At 45.2% G+C, this 22,128-nt stretch overlaps 1 protein-coding gene across 1 annotated transcript in view; it reads left to right on the forward strand.

The window, feature by feature from the left end:
* The window catches only part of LOC122810647 (transcription activator BRG1-like), a 278,989-nt gene that overhangs the window by 219,596 nt on the left and 37,265 nt on the right, over positions 1-22,128 (forward strand). Inside the window, exons 5-8 of the mRNA XM_044082220.1 lie at positions 4,100-4,250; positions 18,769-18,942; positions 20,215-20,388; positions 21,553-21,720. Coding sequence (XP_043938155.1) covers positions 4,100-4,250; positions 18,769-18,942; positions 20,215-20,388; positions 21,553-21,720 — 667 coding nt within the window. The remainder of the gene's footprint in view (positions 1-4,099; positions 4,251-18,768; positions 18,943-20,214; positions 20,389-21,552; positions 21,721-22,128) is intronic.

A 22,128-nucleotide genomic window follows, 5' to 3' on the forward strand; every position in this document is an offset into this window, starting at 1 on the left:
ACCCGACACATATGCCTAAGGTAGTGTCCAATGTGGCCCTTAACCAAACTATTCATCTGCCTACCTTTTATCAAAACCCACAGAATTAGGGGGAGAGAATTCTGCATTCTTTGGACATGCACAGACGGCTACGCTTCTACTTGAACAGAACCAAAGCTTTCAGAAAGACAGAGCAATTTCTAGTGGCATATGCTGCAGGATCACAAGGAAAGGCTATTTCAAAGCAGATTATTTCAAAGTGGATAGGCCACTGCATTCGTTTCTGCTATTCACATCATGGCAAGCCAGTGCCTAAGGGCATTAGGCCACATTCAACCAGAGCAGCAGCCACTTCAGCCTTCCTCAGGGGAGTACCAAAGACTTTTTAAAGGCTGCTACCTGGAGTTCAGTGCACATCTTTACAAAGCACCATCATTTACCACTCTACTCCAAATCCAGGGCAGGCTTTGCCACTGCAGTTTTTCAGGGCCTCATAGCCACTCCTAATGCTATTTAGCTCCAGCCTCCCAACCATAGCTTTGGGATTCAACCCAATTGTAATGACTGCAACAGTGAAACACAAAACCTAGTACAGTTGTGTACACTTACCATAAATGTAGATGTTAGAGTGTATTCACTGTTGCAGTCCAGGTTACCCACCCGCCATCCCCCATATCTCTGCTGGAACTCATCTGTACGTCTCTAATCCATACAACCTATGTGGTGCATTTGCTTGAAGATGAAGGCAAAATATACTTTGCATGCATGCTTTATTGACATATTTTTAGCCTACCCTTTTGGGGGCACCTGACATCTGTGGCAAGAAAAACTGAAGAAAATGTCGTCTGCATCTTTTATACCCCTAGCGCACTGACATCAGGGAAGAGGTGACAGCAACCGACGCCAGACCTAGACTTTGGAATTCAGGCCGACTTGAGGGCAGCCTGCCAGCAGGATAACCCAATTGTAATGACTGCAACAGTGAATACACTTGAACATCTACATTTATGGTAAGTGTACACAACTGTACTTTTTTGCTTGTGGTAGTGTTTTCCCACCTTGTGACTGTTTTACTGTTGGTACTGTTGTCAGTTATTGTTGTCTTTTTGGTGCTTTGTGGTAGCTAACTATGTCCAAAGATTCTAAGGAGCATAAGCCCTCGGGCTTCAAGAAATGCTCTAGATGCAGCTATAAAATGTCCATTACCGATGAACATTCTGTCTGTGTGTATTGTCTGGGAGCAATCCATCTCCAAGGAGTCGTGCAGTTTGTCATGCATTTAGTCCGAGAGTTCTTCAGGAAAGGAAGAATAAGTTGATTTTGAAGGGACTTCTGAAACCCTCCTTCGAGGAGGGTCTTGAAACTGCTTTCAGCTCCAAGACAAAATCTTCAAAATCAAAAAAAGAGATCTCCGGCTCCATCAGTCTCCTCGGAGCCACCGGAGAAAATAGCAAAGTCTGCTTCGACATCCTCGGCTCCATTGTCCTCGGGGCCGCAGGAAGTGTCTGTGGTTATGGAACCGGCATCAGCTCCAATCATGTTGGAACCTATTCGGAGCCGATCGCCTAGCATTAGGCCAGCATCACCTCCTCGCAGGTCCCCTTCGGAGAGGAGGCCTCTATCTCCCTCTTTATCCTCTAAATCCTCCAGGACCTTATCAGATGTGGATGTTGATAGTGGTGCAGAGACTTCTTCAGTCACCGGTTTTGGCAAAATTGTTCTTGGCTCCAACCCAGTCTGCTCCGGAGCCCATCCTTCTACCTGCTTCAATACTTCCTCCTCCAAGCGTATCTCAGCTTTCGGAGCAGGAGTGCTCGGCTCCGTGTAATGTCCCTAGGTCAGTTCCGACAGCCCCTCCTGACTTATCGGTGCCGACGTCAGCTCCGACCCTGTTGGCGCTGTCCACAGGATTCAGGACTCAGGATTCTTCGGTCGGACCCGAGGGAGAGGCTTCGGGACCCCTATCTGTTCCTAGTTCCTAGTCTCCCTCTCGGTGCTTCGGCACGGGGAAGTCTGACTACTGTCGTGGTTTCGGAAGCTGGTCGCTCCTCGGACTCAGGGGGACCGGCCTTCGAGGCCATATGGAGTGCGCTGGCCAGGTCGTCAGTGGCATCATGTGGGTCAGTCACTCTGTCCCCTACTACACTGGTGCAGGTCTCTGAGTGCCATCTATCTCTAGACAGCAGAGCCCCAAGGCCTCAGGGGTACCGCCATGAGTGGTCCTCACATTTCTGAGGGCCCCTCCGGGTCCTTGCCTGAGGAGCCACCCAGAAAGAAGACATGCAAGAGGAAGCGTATAGATTCCCATGATGAGTCTCTCACATCAGACACCGACCTCGATGAATTGGAGGGGTCCCCCAAGTCATCCTCTGAGGATGTTTCTTTCTCTGACATCCTACAGATTTTGAAACAAAGAGGTGACTGGCCATCCAAAGCCCCCTCCGAGGAGGAGTCTGTCTTCCTGAAGGCCTTTGGTGTTGAGGCCTCCGCCTCCTGGGTATCTCCACCCTTCAAGCTTCTGGATTTGGTCTGTCGAAGGGTGTGGGAGACCCCTGACTCTGTGGAACCAGTCCCCAGGAGACCCAATAAATTTTTGTCTGCTCCTCCTGGTAAGGAATTTCTATCCAAGGGAGTCCCTGTGGATGCCATGGTGGTGTCAGCGGCCACTCAGAAGGAATTAGCTGAGACTTCTTCCACCGTCCATCCTCCTAACAAGGAGTCTAGGACCATGGACTGGTATGGGAAACGTATCCTTTCTTCAGTGACCTTTTACCTTACGGTCACTGAATTATTTATCTCACTTTACACGGCTCCAGAGAGATCTCCTCAAGGAGCTTGGAGATGCTCTCACGGGTAATGTTTCTGAGGCGGTTACCCAGACGGTTAATGCTCGGATGTCTACCCTCAATTCTATCAACTCCTCCATGAGGCTGATCTCGTATGCAGCCAATGGAGCGAGTAGGGCAGCAAGTTCAGGAGTTGCTCTTAGGAGACAGGCCTGGATGCGCCTTTGTCATTTCGCAGAGGCCTTAAAGTCTTCATTCACCGATGCCCCTTTCGATGGTTCCTCTTCTTTCAGAACCAAGGTGAAAGACACCCTCACCAGGTGCAGCAGGAGGGAAGACTCTGTCTGCTGTAGGAGTCAGTTTTTCCCTTCCCTCTAGGCCTTATCCCAAGGCCCAGAGGGGTGGCAAAATGTGGTTCTAGAAATCAGTTTTTTTCCCGGTGCACAAGGTGAGCCCCTCTCCAGAGGCATAGGAGGGGGTGGTTATTCAGGGAGACACCACCCTAGAGACAGGGGAGGCCCCCACAACTCGGGAAACAGCAATTCCTTTCGTGGTTCTCCCTACCGCCGCTCCTGATGGGAGGCCCGACTGTCCGTTTCCGGAGCCTGTTGGGGGTCGAATCTCATTATACCTGGAGGCCTGTCAAGACATCACCCAGGACCAATGGGTTCTACGAATAATTTCCGGAGGATATGTCATCCCCTTCTCATCAGATCCCCCTCCAATCAAGAAAATCCCGGATGTTCCACCCAGTCAAAGGGATTACGCAGCTTCAGAAGTTTCAAAGCTGCTAGAAAAAGGAGCCATCCAACATGTCCCCTCTGACCAGATCGGATTACGAATTTACTCAAGATTCTTTTTGGTGCCGAAAAGGACAGGGGACCTGAGACCCTTATTAGATCTCAGCCAATTGAACACCCACATGCAAAAGTCCACATTCCGAATTGTCACATTGCAGTCTATTATATTGTTGGGAAAAGTGTGGATGTGCTCCATCGACCTCAAGGATGCTTACTACCACATCCAAATGGACAGGGCATCCAGAAGTCACCTATGCTTCTGGCTGGGAGCCAGTAATTTTCAGTTTCGAGCCCTGCCCTTTGGTCTCACCACAGCCCCCAGGGTGTTTAGCAAATGCATGGCAATGGTGACTGTTCACTTGAGACGTCGGGGATTCCAAGTGTTTCCATATCTGGACGACTGGCTCCTTACTGCCACCACCAGGCATCTACTAATTCAGACCAGGGACGCTACTATAAACCTCTGTCAACAGCTGGGCATCACATTGAACTGGGAAAAATCTGCCTTGTCCTCTCAGCGTGTCACTTTTATAGGCATAGAACTAGACACCGTTCTCATGAGGGCGTTTCTACCACAGGAAAGAATCACAGTCCTACAATAACAAGTTCAGGCCTTGCTCCCCCTGAGAAGAGCAAAGACAAGATGGGTCCTCCAACTATTGGGGACAGTGGCTGCGACAATTATGTTAGTCCCTCTGGCAAGGTTACATGAGACTCCTTCAATGGCTACTTTTTGCCCAGTGGTCTCTCCAACATCTTCCACTTTCTTACCCTATTCTACTCACGGACAGGTGCAAACAGGATCTCAGTTGGTGGCTTCGCACCGACAACCTGAATGCAGGAAAGCCCTTTGTTCCTGCTCCCCCGATTGCCACGGTGACCATGGATGCCTCCCAGATGGGGTGGAAGGGCATTACCTAGGCAGGACAGTTCAAGGCACGTGGCGAGCATGAGATACATCTGCCTATCAATGTCCTGGAGATGAGAGCTGTGCTACTAGCGTTGCAAGCACTTCAGAGCTTTCTTCTTCTCTGGACTATTGCAATCCACTTAATGTCAGTGGTGTGGTATCTGAACAAGCAGGGAGGAACCAAGTCCTATCCCCTTTGCAGAGAGGCCATACGAGTGTGGCAGTGGGCAGTGTCTTCCCAACGTTTTCTGGTGGCAATGCACATTCCGGGGAAGTCCAATGTGATTGCAGACAGGCTAAGCAGAGCTATTCTGATGCCTTACGAGTGGTCCCTGAACTGTCAAGTTGCAGAACAGATCTTCCGCAGATGGGGTCAGCCTTGCTGCGACCTCTTTCCCAACCCCCTCAATGCCAAATGCAGCAGCTACTTCACATTGGTCCCCCTCAGGGGGAGTCACCCAGGGACGCTGTAGTCCACGATTGGCCCTCCGGTCTACTATATGCCTTCCCCCCCGGTTCCCTTGCTGTCAAAGGTTATTCAGAAAGCGCAAGCCTTGGGAAGCAGAATGATTCTGATTGCTTCACACTGGCCTTGTCAAATTTGATTCCCCTTTCTCCATCCCTATCTCATGGATGCTCCTTGGATTCTGGACCCACAACCAGACTTACTGACACGCATGTCAGGGCAGCTCCATCCCTCTCTTCGGACCCTCCGGTTGACAGCCTTGGCTACTCCAGTTCCATCATTAGTTAGGCTTCATCATTTCTCACCAGAGGTGGTTCATATTTTGTTTTCCTCTCATAAGCCCTGCACCAGGAAGATTTATTACAGTAAATGGAAGAGGTTTTCAATCTGGGCTCATACCCAAAAGATTGACCCTTACACTGCTCCAATTTCGTCTGTATTGAAGTTCTTGTCTATGCTCTTTAACCAGGGTTCAGCGGCCGCAACCATTAAAGTCCAGTTGGCGGCGATTTCTACCTTTCATGTCGCAAATGAGCCTAGTCTGATGGCTCATAGACTCTGTAAGGCTTTTCTGAAGGGCACTCTGTTACTTCGTCCTCCGGTATCGGAACCTGTCAGGACTTGGGATTTAAACTTTGTTCTACAGGCTCTTTCTTCATCCCTCTTTGAGCCTGCAGTCACTTGTGATTTAAAGTTCTTAACTTGGAAGACTGTCTTTTTAGTAGCCATCACGTCAGCCAGACTCGTTTCAGAGCTTCAAGCCTTATCAATCAAACCCCCTTATTTGATTTTTCATAAGGACAGGGTTTCTCGCACACCCAACCCTTCCTTTCTTCCTAAAGTGTCGTCAGTTAGTAACCTTAATCTATTGAGTTGCCAGTGTTTTTTCCCCAGTTCTTAAACAAGGCAGAATTTAAATTTCATCAATTGGATGTACACAGACAATTACGTTTTTATCTGCACAGAACCAAAAACCTCAGAAAATCTGATCAATTGTCTGTTTCCTTTTTGGAAAACAGAATTGGGTCTCCTGTCTCCAAAGTCAGTCTGTCCAGGTGGATCTCCAGTTGCGTTTCTTTCATTTATTCCTTAGAGGGTAAAGATTTACCGTTCCCGGTGAAGGTTCATTCTACTCTGTATTTACATCTACAGCCTATCAGGCCAGATTGTCTATGAATGATATTTGTGCTGCGGCTACTTGGGCATCTCATTACAAGTTGGATGTGGTATCTAGGGGCAGGTCTTCCTTTGGTTCCACAGTGCTCAGGAGTATTTTCCACTGAGCCTCCCAGGATTTAGGTGCTAGGGACGCTGTTCCACGGGTAAGAATGTAGGCGAGATTGGACTACATAACATCAAGAAGTTATGTACTCACCATAACATTCGATGTATGTAGTCCATCTCTCCTCACATTCTTACTTACCCCCCCCCCTTCCCCCTTCCTGGAGGATTTGGAGGTTAGGTCTGGTTTCAGAGCTCCCTCCATTCTTTGTTTGTTCTTCCTTTTCTTGGGTGTTCTGCATGGAGAATGAGTGCTGGTGTTCGCAGCAAACTAGATCTGGGGATATAGAGCAGTGCAGCATGGGATACCATCTTAGCCCAGCCAATAGAAAGACTTCGAGCTAGAAAAGTTTTGGCTGAGTCTGAGCCGACATTCGGCTCCGAACCCACGGGTAAGAATGTGAGGCGAGATGGACTACATACATCGAACGTTATGGTGAGTACATAACTTCTTGTTCTATATTTTTCCTCACTTTTATTGTGCAAGCTTAAGTGGGTTCTCTTACCCTTCTCAATTTTTTTGTTGTGCACTACCATATCATTTACTTGGTTCTGATGTAGCATTGTTGTATATAGTTGTAATTGGAGACTGTACTTGGGTTAAAAGAAAAATAACAGTGGGTGTGTGCTGTTCATTTCTGATTGTTTCATTCAGTACTTATTCTGTTGTCAAACTGTTTTGCTTTTTGTTAGTCTTTTGAGTTGTCTGCTGATTTGCATCTTCTTGCTTTTAACAACTTTACTCCGAGTCCAGGAAATAAAAAAAATGTAGGTGGGGAGGAGCAGTATCTTTTCTAAAGACTGATTATAAATTGAGTGGTTTGTTTAGGTAAGGAGCACTTCACAGCTGACTTGTTTCATTCAAGTCATCACCTAAAGCACAGGGCAGGACAGCTGGGGTTGGCCCAACCTATAGATGCTTCCCCAAGTTCATCAAACAGGAATTCCAGGCCAGAAGGGGCTTCACTTCAGTCTGTGATTTATAAAGTTCCCTCCCTTGTGATTTTAGAGGGTTTATCAACTCTAGGACAATGGGAGAGAGATGATTTTGCTGCTTTTGATACTCAAGCTGGAAACCACATTGTTTCTTCTTATCCCGTTTCCAGTGGTGTCAGGTCTTGAAAAGCATGTCTGTTAAATTGGGTTCTGGTAAGATTCTGCAGGCTTTATTTGAGCTTCAGCACACATGGTTTCTGGTCTCTCTCCACCAAAACTGCTACATCAGTTAAAAAAAAAGAAAAATATAACAAAGCTAGACTTTCCACTGTGAGTCCTTACATCTCTTGTATTAGAGGCAACATGGGCTATATACAAATTATCCTTTAAGGACATCAGGTGTGGGACTTTTTCTTAAGTCTATTTATGGACAAATTCAGACCAATAAAGCCAAACCCCACTAGCTGTGGACATAGATGTTACTGCCTCCTTATGGCATCAGCACATCAAAAGTGGAATGTTTGGGTAACATTTGGAAACAGTTGTCGTGCCCAGTACGACAACTCTGTTTCCAAATGTTAGCCAAACATTCCACTTATGCTGTGCTTATGATGCCATAAGAAGGCAGAAACATGCATGACCACAGTTAGTGGGGTTTGGCCTTATTGGCCTGAATTTGTTCATAAATAGACTTAAAGGTAAGTTTTGGACATTCAGAAATGCCGTTTAGCTAAACACCTGATGTCCTTAAAGGGTAAATTGCTTATATATCCCATGTGGCCTCTAATACAAGAGGTTTAGGGAAACACACAGTGGAAAATCTAGCTTTGCTAGATTTTTCTTTTTTTCACTGAAAATGCTGTAAACACCAGTGTAGTTATTTTTGTTTTGTTTTGCATTGTATTGGTTATAAAAGTATTCCTTAGTTTCTCTAGTACAAAAAAATGTCTGGGTTTCTGTGCAATGTATTCTAAGTAGTTTTTTTAACAGCCCCTTAGTCATATTCAGTCTTACCTTCATTTCAGTCTGATTTCTGTAGTTTAGTTTTATAAAACTCATTCGATTGGCTACTTAAAGCTTTTTCTTCCGGTCTGTCCATTCGACAGTTGAAGGGTTCTTCCTAGTCGGCCATTAGTTTTCTGGGTGTTTTTCACTTTTTCCATTTTTTTTTTATGTCCAGATGGCTATTACTAGCTGGTAACTGAATTTTACTTTTATTGAAGACATTTATTGGCTTTAAAAAATTCCGTTTTCACAGTGGGAGGAGTTATAATCAAGATATTAGCCGGTTGCCATCTTGGAAATGGTGTGGAAGCTTCTTTTCCCCTGGTTTCCTTTCCGTAAGGGTCTCCGGGAAGCCTTAGAGTGACCACCAGTTTTCATGCCTCTCATAAGTAGGTACTAGGCTATCGGCTCAAGGGCCTATGTAAGCCTAGCCAACAAGGTTCCATAGCTTACGCCACCCAAGAAAGTTATTTTCCTGTGCCACTGTCCAGCAGAGAGACAGAAGTGATCCCCGGGGTGTATTTCCCATCCACTCAAGATTTTTCTTGAGTGCTAAAGAAGAAGTTTGCTTGACATAGATGCGTAGCTTGTTCCAGAGTATAGGAAGTCTCTGGGACAGGAATCTATCCCTCCAGCATGTCCTGTTTATTGTGATAACAAGGTTTAGGTCCCTAGAGCGTGTAGCTCAGAGGAATTGGGATTTCTTTAGGTGTAGCATGTCCAACAGTTCTGGGTTTGACATAGCTTTGTATATTAGGCAGAGATCACCTCGGAGTAGGCTATATGCTACGGAGTAAAGCTGGAGTTTATTGAGGCGGTCAGTGTAGGGCAGTAATCCTCTTTGTGAGGTACTTCTGTGGCCTTTCCAGATGCTGCAGATGTCTTGAGGTACATTCCAAAAGGGGCGTTGTACTCTATAATGGCTCTGAGTGACTAGTAGAGGGGAACAATGACCTCTTTTTTTCCTGGATGAGAACCCTTTTGTGATGAGGTGTGCCACATAGAAGGACTTCCTAACTACTGTGGCGATGTGACTATCAAAGGAGAGACTACTGTCCACCTGGGTCCCAAGGTCTCATCATGCATTTGGTGTTGTGTAGATTGCTGCCTATATGGTAGTTCATGGGTACAAAGTTTTTACCAAAGGGGATGACACTGCACTTTTTGGCATTGAGCTTGAGGCCATGGCTCTGACACCAGGCATCTGTCTGTGAGGCCCTTTTGTATGATGACCACATCATTTGGGGACTTGACTATGGCTCCTAGTTTGCAGTCATCTGCGAACTTAGTTAGCCAGAGGCCTTTTGTGTTAGTCTGTACTTGAGAGAAGTAGATACCAAACAGGAGAGGTCCCAGGACAGAACCCTGTGGTACTCCACTTGTCACTGCTTTGAGGTCCAAGTTGGAGTCTGCAACTTTTACAGTGTGGGTTCTGTCAGTGAGCCAGTTGGGCAACCCATCTTGTGACGTAGGGATTTATACCTAGTTTAGTGGGTTTAGCTATAATTCCAGAATGGGGGATGGTGTTGAAAGCCTTGGAGAGGTCAAGATAGGCTGTGTGAACCACCTTACCCTCATCCACGGCTTTGGTGACCTGCCTCAAAGAAGTCGATCAGGTTCAGGAGGCATGATCTGCCTTTCACAAACCCGAACTGGGTGGGATCCAGAGTTTGGAGGTTACCAATGTCTGAGTTTCATGATGCGTTCCATGGCCTTGCAGACCAGGCTCGTCAAGCCAATAGGTTGATAGTTCCCGGGATCAGTGGTGGCTCCCCCCTTTGTGGAGTGGGATAACTGTTTCTGTGTGCCATTCAGTGGACACAAAGCCTGATGCGAGGCTGTTATTGAATGTGGTGCTCAAGTGGGGATCCAGTTCGTTCTGAATTTGTGTAAAACGCAGCCTGGGATGTTGTCCGGTCCCATGGATGCTGTGCTTTTGGCTTTAGAGTGCAGCTTTTACCTGCGTAGTTGTGATTGCAGGGACTCTGCATTCTTCCTGTATAGATATGGGCCCTTTAGTGGGTGAGAGGGGGGTAAAGTTACCACTGAACCTATCTGCCAGGATGTTGGCAACATCAGTTAGTTCTAACTTTCGTGCCTTTGTGCTGTAACTCAGAACAGATCTGGGTGTTGCCATCTAGATTCTTGACATAGCTATAGAATGCTTTGTGGTTGTCCTTGGATTTAGTGGCAATTTGTTTTCGTAGCTATCTTTGGAGGATCTTGAGAGATCTCAGGTTCTTACTGAAGCTGACCAGGGAGCTCCTCCACTAATGGGATTTTACTCTCTCTTGCAACAGTTTATTCCTTCTTTTGTACAGTTTGTTTATGGCAGGGGACCACCAGATTGGCTTCCTTTTTTTAGAGGATAGCGTCTTGGTTCTGTTTGGGATAGCACGATCCATGCACTCGTAAGTGCTTATAGAGTGCATTTGTGTAGGATTCAGCAGTTGTAACTGTATTGTCCATCTGTATGGGTGTCATGAAGTTCCACTTCTGTCTTAAGAAGCATGAAGTTGGCTTTGGAGAAATTTTTTACTGTGGTTTCCTTAATGGGGGGTGGGGGAGGGATGTGGATATTAAGGGTGATAAGCTTATGGTCGGATCGGACCAACGAGTTGACCAGGTGTGGAACACCGGTCACTCATGTTGGTAATGACTAGGTCTAGGATATTGTTGACCCTGGTGGGGTGTGGATACGTTGATCTAGGGCATTGAAGTTAATGAATTCCAGAAAGCGTTAAGCTAAGGAGTTGGTACACGAGTAGTTTTCCCAGTTAATGGGGTAGTTGGTCGCCCATTATTAGGGTGTTTGGTTGAACCCTAATATTTTCCAGTACATCAAAAAAAGAGGAGTGGGAATCCTGGGGCATGGTGGGGGATCTGTAGCAAGCTACAATTTGGATCGCAGTTTTGCCCAAAGTTAGTTGCACTTGGATAACCTTGGATGCATTATGCTGAGCAACTAGCATGGAGGTGTGGATATCCTTAATATGGACACACCTTCACCTTTGGTGTTTCTCATCTTTTTTTCTTATTCCCAGTTTTGTACACAAGATCAAGGTAATTGGCCGTATGCTGGCTGAGACTGTTCTAGTCTCCTCTAGAAACTGATGTCACAGGAAGAAGTCTGACTGAGGCCTTGCAAAATTCCATTAATTCATCCATGTGGCAAGCCTCACCCAGACCTATGTGCCTATTGGGTTTCTCCAATTCTGATGGCCAGGGAAGCAGCTTACCAAAATGTGGAGGAGCAAATGAGTGATTTTTTTTTGGTTTGAGCTTTGGAAAATGCAGATGAATCCCTTTAGTGGCTCCAATTCCTGCAGTAGCCTATGCTAATTATATGCCCTTTCTTAGGAGGCACACTTATTGGATCACCATTGAGGTATCATGATCTGCTGTGGGATATACATACATTTCCTGGGGGGGGGACACCTAGTGGTAGCATTTAATTTAGCAAGGAGAATTTCTGAGCATCACTTGCTTGTTAATCTTCTTTACCTTGTATTTCACAAAGAGTAAGGTGGTTGTGCAAACCAACCCCACCTAAGTGCCCAAGGTAGCTATGAAAGCTGCTATGGCTCTTAATATTCTAGTATTGGTTCAAGATTATGCCAGTAAAAATGTATTGCTGTGCATGGATGTGCGTAGGCAGTCTACCTGAACAGAACAAAAGACTTGAAAAGGGGTACAGTTATTTTCCAAACAGTGTGCAGTGAGGCTTGCTTACAAGTCCATTTTAAAAAGGAGGTTATCCGGCTGAATTAGTTTTTTTTTTCTGCTGCATTTTGGGTATCTGCTCCATCCAGGCTAATTTGGCACATTGATTCTCCATCATTGTGGCAAGGGTCAGCCAGGAGAGGCCATCAGTTAGACAGCAATTGTTGCAGTTCAATCATTTTTAACTGCACTTGTGTATTGATTTTTTTAATCTGTAGTCCTTGCACACATGTGGCAAAGCTCTGGGGAGAGGATGTGCAATGGAATAACCGGAGGTGTCTCCTTTCTGAAAGGGGCATTTCTCTAGGCAGTTTTAAGTGGCCCTGTCACTATTTTCTCCCAGCAAGAATAGGGGTTCCCCATTTTCCATCAGGAAAGTCACACTGCCTCATATACCCCTGTACGTTCGCAGTGTTAAACACCTCCAGAAGAGACATATGCATAGTCTTTTCTCACCCCTCTGCCTGCCTGGCTGCTCCACTGCAGGTGCTAATAATCGAATCCCAGATGCCTATGTTGCAATCAAGGATCCATCGGTTTGCCATGGAGCTAGGTTAAGGTAAATATTTTTTACAAGAATGCTTTTTTACAGGACCTATTGGCAGTTGCAACTTGAGATTCTCCGAGCACCTTCTCATAAGACATTACAAGCGTGATGTGGTGTCTAGGTATTCCTCCTTCAGGGCCACAGTTCATGGAAACGTTTTGTGATGCCACTCCCATGTCTATTGAGACTATACTTGTGGTTGAGGAGGAAGCAGACCATGCAAGATTTGAGAATTTTGTATTTAACCATAATCTGCATGATTGCGATTCTTTCCCAACATCCCCCAACTTGGCAGGGGTGTGCATCTCCATTTGGTACTGTTCTATGTACTTCGTGTTTTACTGTTGCAGTCATCACATTTGGGTTAGCCCTCGGCCGGCCCGAATACCAGAGACTTCGTATTTCTGCGTCGGTTGCTGTCGCGTCAGGTCAGTAGTATAATGTAAGGCAGCCAACGCCATTACATCAGTATTTCTTGCTGTGGAGCCAGAAGTAGTTTGCACGAGTGCCGCTCGGCCACTACCTGAGTTTCGTCTACCGAGTTGAAGTCTTCTAAAAGCCAAGTAACCCATTGGGGATCCTTTTTTCTTGCACTAACAGATGCCAGAAAAGTTAACAATTGTCTCGCCTGTGGAAAGCAAATACCACACAGACGTTCATTCTTACTATGTCACTTGTTTAGGCCCAGACCACGATGTCCCCTGTTGTCGCTTCTGTGCTTTGTTCAACAACAGAACTATCCATCGTCTGGCCCTTATTGTAGCTAGATATTTCCACTTACAGTCCTCAAACTCAGAGATGGCTTCGGTAAGCCATCCGACAGCAGATCTTCCAAAAAAAAAAGATAGACAGACTGCACAGGTCCATACCTACTAACAATGCTCCTGTTAAGCTAGTCAGTTCTCCGGTCCTCATTGAGGTGCTTTTGCAGTCCCTGATGCCCGCTTCTGTGGATTTGCAGGCCGCTACTGAGACCCTTTCAGAGTCCAGTATGCTGCAAAACTCTTCTTCGACTAAGGATCCTGATGTAGTCTCTACCTTGGATGGTTCTGGAGCTGCTGAGCAAACGCTGCTTTCCAAGGAAGTCCTTCGCACTACTGATTATCGACATAAACCAAAGTCTTCTTTTGTGACTACCATTCATTCGAAAATGACAGCTTCTTAGGACCAGGGTAGGAACCACACCGAAGAAACCGACCCAGTCTCAGGCACCTGATTCCTTGCCTCAGTTTCAAGTGTTTAAAATGGCGGAAGACCTTATGCTGATCAGAAGCCAAGCTACCCCCTCCAAAAGGAAGAGATCTGTCCCCTGTAGTTTTGTCTGAGCAAGAGTCAGATGACTCTGTTGCATCTGAATATGAAGACTTGCAACTTCTCTCTACTTATGAGGATTCTGATGCAGAGGAATCCATCCCTTCAGCCCCTTCCCTCAGAGCATTTTTCTTTTTGGGAGACCCTTCATACCTTAAGGGAGCATTTCCAATGGGAGAGTCAGGACTAACCTCAGTCTAAAAAGAGACTCCGGGAATTCTTAGATCTTCCACAGCACAGAACCTTGGCCATCCCCCCAGTCGTGGATGTTGTGGAGGATGTTTTCCTGGAATCCAGCTTGACTCCTGACACCCTTCCTCCTACACTTCAGTTAATCTTGCTGTCAAGACACTGAATTGTCAGTTCCATATGCTAAAATTTCAACAACATACCCTGGAACTAGTCAAACAAAAAAAAATGTCTTCCTTTCCTGCTTGGGCGGAATCTAGTGTTACAAGAGTTAAAGCATTCTGCAAATCAAGTAACTAAACACACCTTGCACTGTGGTTCTTGCAGGGCAGCAGTCACTGGATCCGTCATTCGAAGGCATGCATGCCTTAAGGAACAGCCCTTGCCAGACCATGTCAAATCTAAATTGTTGGATGCTCCCTTGCACAAAGACAGCTTATTTGGCACTAAGGCAGAAGATGTCTTAAAGATGGAAGAAAAAGCAAAATCTATGTAGACAGTTAAGGATTTCTTACAGGTCCAGCCACCCAGGTTCAGCAGGCATTGACCCACCAAGCACTGGTCCTTTCCTGCTCACACTAAGCCATTCCAGACCAGGCCCTGGGGAACCAGACCCCCCCCCCCCCCCAGACAGCAGCCACAGGGAATGCAGAGATCTAAGCAGTGGACTTGGCTCCACTTCAAAACCAGGGAGTTTTAAGCCATCCCCTTATGGTAAGAACTCACAATGACTCACTTCCCCAACCCCCCCTCCCTCTGCCCACTTTCACTTACCCCCATGAGGAACTCTCTCCTTTCACGCAAGCACCTGGGCCCCATTACCAACGACTGCTGGGTTCTCAACCAAGTGTCCCAGGGATACAGATTTTCTTTCCACACCCTTCCAGCCCCAAAAGGGTTCCCAGATCTACCTCCAAACCAGTAGGCAGAGGCTCAAAAGCAAATCCTTTCCCTGCTTTATATGAGGGCAGTAGAGCACGTTCCTGCAGAACAGATAGGCCAAGGTTTCTACTCCAGACTTTTTCTGGTGCCCAGAAAAGAGGGCACCTGGTGCCCCATTATCTATCCATTCTAAATACCTTCCTGGTGATCCCAAAATTCAAAATGCTCACCCTCCAGCAGCTGCTACCCATGCTGTCAAAGGAAGCTTGGCTAGCCACCCTACATCTAAAAGAGGCCTACCTCCACATCCCTGTTAGGGAATAATGCAGGAAATATCACCGTTTCAGGGCAGGATCTTGACACTTTCAGTTCTCTGCGCTTCCGTTTGGCTTATCCACTGCTCCCAGAGTTTCCACAAAATGTCTGGCTCCGGCCATTTCCTTTTGCAGACAAAGGAATATCCAGCTTTACCCATACTTAGATAACTGCCTAATTCAGGCAGACAGCCAGGAAAAGCTGCTCAAGCACCTGGCCTTTGTAAAGTCCCTACTAACCTCCCTAGCGTACACAATCAACGTAAAGAAATCCAAATAGGTGTCCACCAAAAGGATTGTATTCCTGGGAGCAAGCCTGGACACAGCATCCCAGATGGCATTCCTTACACCAGAAAAGCAAATTTTCCTGACAGCCTGCTTCTCTCAACTAGCCACCCAGACCCCAGTTGTCTGCAAGGAAGATCCTACAAGCTCTGGGGTTCATGGCATCTTGCATTCTACTCATTCCATATGCCAGACTGCATATGAGGAAACTTCAATGGTACCTAAAAAGCCTTTGGTGTCAACACTCTCAAGACCTGGAGACTCTTATGCTTATAATTCCTTGCCACAGAAAATATTTTTTTGGTGGGCAACAGTATGCTCTCAACAAGGGACTACTTTCTCACCACCCCCAACCGCCCAGACCCTCACCACAGACTCGTCTGACTATGCTTTGGGTGCACACCTGGACAGCAGTTGCATATAGGGTCAATGGAGCCCACAGCAAATTCCTCTGCACATCAACCAAAACGAGATGTAGCTTTCAAGCCCCTTCTCTCCTCAGCGGCTCTCCTGATCAAAACAGACACCACTGTGATGTGGTATATCAACAAGCAGGGAGGGACTCGCTCCTGCCCTCTATGCATGCTGACCATGACCCTTTGGCACACAGCCTCTTCCACACAAATGCACCTGTTAGCACAATTCTTACCAGGTTCTCTCAACTCTGACAGAACAATTAAGCAGAAATCTTCTGGACCCACACGAGTGGCAGCTCAACAGAAGAACCTTCTCCCTAATAACTCAGAAATGGGGCACCCCAAAGGTTGACCTTTTTGTCTCCCCACACCAACCATCAGCTCAGCAAATTCTGCACCAGGGAGCATCACTGCATGGCTTGGAAAGGGGATCCCCTGTCCGTCCCCTCTGTCAATCTATCAGTCTATGCCTTTCCTCCACTACTTCTCATCCCCAAGGTACTGCCCAAAATAAAGGAGGAAAAAACCAAGGACAATTCTTATAGCTCCAGACTGGCCTAGCCAGCACTGGTACACCTTGCTGCGCAGTCTGTCCCCACTGCTACCATGGCATCTTCCTCGGATTCCAAACCACTTGACACAGAGGGAAGGGGAATTCATGTATCCCCAATTGCAGACGCTCAGTTTGGCAGCTTGGCTTATTCCCTAACCCCGATCAGTCTGTCAACCTCAGTAAACAGGTTCTAGATGTTGTATGTGAGGCCAGACGCCCTAGCACTAGAAAGTATTATGTTTACAAATGGAAAAGGTTCTGCACCTGGATTCAGGCTAAGGGAGCCAGTACGGCACAGCCCTCCCTCACTCTCATCCTGGATTACTTGACTGACCTACTACACAGTGGCCTCTCTTTCTCCTCTATAAAAATTCATGCCTCTGCTATCTCTGCTCATTTCCCCACTGAACAGCCCCTTTTCTCACACCCTTTGCTCAAACAGTTCCTAAGAGGGGCTAGCAATTTGAGACCACCCAGAAGAGCACCAACCCCAGCCTGGAACCTTAACTTTGTGTTGGAAAAGCTCACCCTATCCCCTTTCGAACCTGCTTCTTCTGCAGAGCTAAAATTTCTCTCCCGGAAGACAGCTTTCCTTCTGACCATCACTTCAGCCAGAAGAGTCTCCGAGCTGCAAGCGCTCATGGCTGTGGAACCCTTCATCATTTTCCATGCTGACAGGGTATCCCTCAGAACTAACCCATCTTTCATGCCCAAGGTGGTGTCCAGTGTGGCTCTCAACTAATCCATTTATTTGCCCATCTTTTTTCCTAATCCCCAGAACAAGGGGGAAAGGATCCTGCACTCTGTAGATGTGCACAGATAGCTCTGATTATATCTAGACAGGGCTAAATCCTTCAAAAAGTCTGATCAATTGCTGGTTAGCTTTGCTACAGGGGCAGAAGGCAAAGCCATTTCCAAATGGATAGCACACTGCATCCGTTTCTGCTAGAAACAACATGAAAAACCTCCCCCCAAGGTGGGTCAGGACTTGCTCCACCAGAGCAGCCTCCACCTCTGCAGCTTTCTTCAGAGGAGTCCCCACCAGGGACATCCTGGAGGCTGCCACCTGGGCATCTCTTCACACTTTTACCAAACATTACCATCTGCCTCCCTTCTCCAAATCCAGGCAAGGTTTGCCTCTGCAGTCTTGCAGGGCATCCTAGCCAGCCCCTAGTTTCCTAGACTGCCTCCACCCATCTCCTTAGCTTTGGGAATCAACCCAAATGTGATGACTGCAACAGTGAAACACGAAGAACATGTATAGTTGTGTACACATGCCATAAATGTAGATGTTAGTGTGTGTGCACTGTTGCAGTTCTGGTTTTCCTCCCTCCATCCCCCTTTTCTTCTCTTTCCTTACATGGGACATATTGGTATTTACTTTCTACTGGTGGGGTGGTTCTACCGGAATCTAGCTCCTACTTGGGGGCTCCTGACAGGTTAGGCCAAGAAAAACTGATGTAGTGGTGTCTGCTGCCTTACTTTTATACTACTAACGACCTGACGTCAGTCCTGAAGCGACAGCAACTAACACAGAAATACTAAGTCTCTGGTATTCAGGTTGGCCGAGGGCTACCCTGGCAGGGATAACCCAAATGTGATGACTGCAACAGTGAATACATTCGAACATCTACATTTATGCTAAGTGTACACAATTGTACATTTTGTTTTGAGTTTTGGTGCTGTTTTCTTTATTTGGAGAAAGATAAGGGTGTTCTGGGTAAAGGGGAGGAACTGAAGTTTGGGAAAGTTTTCTGTACATTGCAGACTGATAGCTGCCATTTTCAGTCCTAAGAATGAAGTTTGACCATGCAGGTCTGCTTTTATGGTAAGAATATAACTTTCAAGTCTGTGTTGGCAGTTTCGTCTCGGTCATTGTCCTCTTCATCCTTCCTTCTTCCTCTGGTTTTATGAGGCTATTTTAGTAGGAGGCTTAGTTTGAGTTTTCTTTGTTATGCAGGATGGCAGAGGTATAGAGATATGACTGTGGATCCTTATGTACCAGGTATTATGGGTAAAGGGGAGCAGTTAAGGTGGCCTAGAAAACTCTGATACTGGAATCTGAACTACAACTGAACACAGAACATGTTATGGTAAATAGTTTTTTGAGCTTTTGTCTGCTTGTACATCGTGAAATTATTTTCCTTAGGTTTTATTGGCACATCCTCTGATAATAAAATAGTAAAACAAAGTGTACAAATATTTGGCTGTTAGTTTTGGACTGCCTGATGTGATCAGATTTTGTTTTGAGCTTGGGAAGTTATTTTCCTGAGACCCTTTGGCTTTGTGTAATTTTTAATTAACTGTCAATGGTTGCATTTTGTATGTGAAATAATCAGTTTCTTTTTTTTTTACTTCTAACTTTTATTTTGGATAACACCAAAGCTACGCCAAGAAGTTGTAGTATGTATGAGAAGAGACACTGCACTGGAGACTGCACTGAATGCAAAGGCATATAAACGCAGCAAACGACAGTCTCTTCGTGAGGCACGAATTACAGAGAAACTAGAGAAACAGCAAAAAATTGAACAAGAACGGAAACGTCGACAGAAACACCAAGTGAGTCTGAACATATTACTAAATTAATTTAACAGGGCATTCCAGTGAGGCATGGGAGATTTGCACAGTTTATTTGCATTGCTGCCAAAAGCAGTGTTGCTCACAGAATGCAAGTATCTTTAATTGCTTCATATTACTTGGCTGTGGAGAATCACAGTTTAGTTTTGCAATTTTCCACTGCTAAGTTGCTCCATTGGAGCATTATGGTGTAGTTGGAAGAAGAGAGGATACCATATTCTCTGAAGATGCTTTGACCCCTAAGTAGATTTTAAAAATTGTGTGTTTAAGGATCATCAAACCTTGTAACTCAGCAAGTGCAGTATATGCTGGAAGGGAAGATGAAATAATTCACTGTTAGCAAAAAAATGCCTCTAATTGTAAACTCCTGTTCTCTTTGGGCACAATGTTCGCAGTTCAGGCTTCCAAACAGAGGGTGATTGAGAAGACTGAGTAAGATAGTCTGCTCCCCTTCCCAGTGTCAACTGCTGCAGCAGGAACCTTTGTACTCCTGGTGCTTGGAGCCCAGGAGTCGTGGTGTACAGTTAGACAAAGTAGTGGGACTTGAGCAAGTGCTCTTTGGGTCAGTTTTGCACTGCCTGTGTTCTGAAACCAATTAATAATTTGCAAAGTTTGATTGTTTAACAAATAGAAAAGTAGCTGAGAAAGTACATGCCATTTATAGTAGGAGCATTAGTACACTACCCAAGTTTAAATCGGAGGATTGCAGGAATACTGCAGAGAAAAAATTGGCTTGCTGCATAACCCCCACCCACCATCACCACCACCTAATGTACACCAGATTACACATTTTTGTTTTTTGGTGACCTGAATTCACTGTTGTTTTTTATAGGTTCATATGTAGTTACTAGGCTTGCATTCCAGGGGACCATTGAGGAACGTAGCCCAAATTTCCAGTTGAGCCCCAAGCACTGTCTGGTTAAGTTATCTGCTGAAGGTCGCAGTAGGCAAATGAGGGCCAAGGGAATCAAACCCTGTACCACAGGGACTAAACCATGCAGCCTTGACCCTCTGCACTGACTGCCAGACGTAACTGTAACTGCTTATTGGAAAAGGCTTGTAACGGCAGTAAAACTCTGTGGCCATAAAATTTATGGATGCAACTGTTGCCTTTCCTGTTTTTTTTCTTATTTAATTCATTATAATATTTTAATTAAAGCTGTTTATCTCTTGATTTTGTATCTTGTGGGAGTTGAAACATTTTGTGTTGTATTTTTCTTCCACAGTTAAGTTTTTCTATTATTTTTCATACAGGAATACCTCAACAGTATCCTTCAACATGCCAAGGATTTCAAAGAGTATCACAGATCGGTCACTGGCAAAATTCAGAAACTCACAAAAGCTGTGGCAACTTACCATGCTAATACTGAGCGGGAGCAGAAGAAAGAGAATGAACGAATTGAGAAGGAAAGAATGAGGAGGCTGATGGTATGATCTCAGGATAGTTTGGTTTTAGTTGTAAAAATGAGATTCTCATTGTAATGTTAAATGCTAGTTGGTTGCTCTTATGTGAAGAATGTGCAATAATTTCTAGTGTTGATTTGTTTGCTAGCATGTATATGCCACTGTTGTAGTGCAGCCATAAAACTGCTATGTGGCAAGTTTTTTTTTTATTCTGCATACTGGTGGTCCTGGTTAATGCTGTGCTTTGTCTAAAATTTGTTTGCTCTTACTTTCATCACACTGAAGTAATAATTAGCATACATTCCATTGCCTTGCTCATAAAATCCCCACTTACTCTGAATCATTTGCCTGCATCACGACCAACAAACAGCAGCAGTATTCTTTTACATTCTGCCTCCCACTGGATCATCATTGTTCTGTTAATGTCAAATGTTTGCCTTCCCTGTGTTTTCTGAGGGGAGGTGTACAATTTTGAAAATACTTCTAATAATTATAGTACTGTCAGCGAGGGTTGTATCATTTTGTTAAATGTTCAAGTAGGTTTTGAAGTAAAATTACTCTTCCCTTCATTTTTGGAATAACAGATGCTAGTTTTCTTGATTATCCCTTGGTTGTAAATCACATTGGTCATAAGTTCAAGACTTTGAGAGCCTAAGAATTTAAAGCCATGATCACCAGGCCCTTGATCCATTAACATTGGCACATGGTTGACTTAGTTGCAGATATTTTTTCAGTTTACCTTTTGTGTATATATACTGTATATGTGAGAATGAGATGGATGTTTGCACAGTTTAATGTTTAGCCTTTTTATTTTGGCAGTTGATTTTTTTAAAGGACGTTTCTAGATTAGGTTGTGTTTGCCTGGTGTTTCTTTGCAAATATTTTCACACCTTTGGGAACTACTGTCTTTCATTTCAAAGAATGACCATCCTGAAAAATGTCATCCTTTAGTTAGGTGCACTGCCTAAACATTGTGTGGAGCAAATGGATATGATTTGCTTTTTGTAGAGCACGGCTTGACCTCATTGCTGCTAAAAATGAGCTCCATGGTCTGTTTTAAAGCTAGGATTCCAACATTCTCTGAGTAGTTAATCGCATATGCTCAAATATCCACATTATCTTTCTTATAATGAAGTGTTCTTAACCAGTGATCTGTTTTATTATTTTTTTTCTTTAATTTTTTTGTAGGCTGAAGATGAGGAAGGTTACCGTAAACTTATCGATCAGAAAAAGGACAAGCGCCTGGCCTACCTCTTGCAACAGACGGACGAATATGTGGCTAATCTTACTGAACTGGTCCAGCAGCATAAGGCAGCACAAGCTGCCAAGGAGAAGAAGAAGAAAAAGAAAAAGAAGGTAAATTTAATAGTTAATGGTAAAAGCTGCTGACTATGTGTTTGGAAAATGGAACCCTAACGGTGGCCCAGGCAACCCAGGTTTAAATAGCAAGTCTGGTCACTAGAGGAGCTGATGTGAATGGGGTTAAAGAGGTTTACACTGACCTTCAGTAGAAGAGTGAGGTTTTTCTGCAACTGGAACACTCATTACCTCAGGCTGTGGAGTAAGATCCTATTAGCTGCAGCAGTGTAATGAGCGGTGGGTGCACACACTGGTTCCACAACCTGGAGCGTAGTGGAATGCATAATTTCAGACGGTCTCCTAGTGAGTAGGGCATGTCATTCTCTCTAGATGGAGAATTTTTCTATTCAGCTGCTATGACATTAATTTTTCTGGCTCTGACAGTCCCTTAAGGGATTTTAATGA

Source organism: Protopterus annectens, chromosome 9.part0, assembly GCF_019279795.1.
Source record: "Protopterus annectens isolate FY-2018-M chromosome 9.part0, PAN1.0, whole genome shotgun sequence".
NCBI classification, from domain to species: Eukaryota; Metazoa; Chordata; order Ceratodontiformes; family Protopteridae; genus Protopterus; species Protopterus annectens.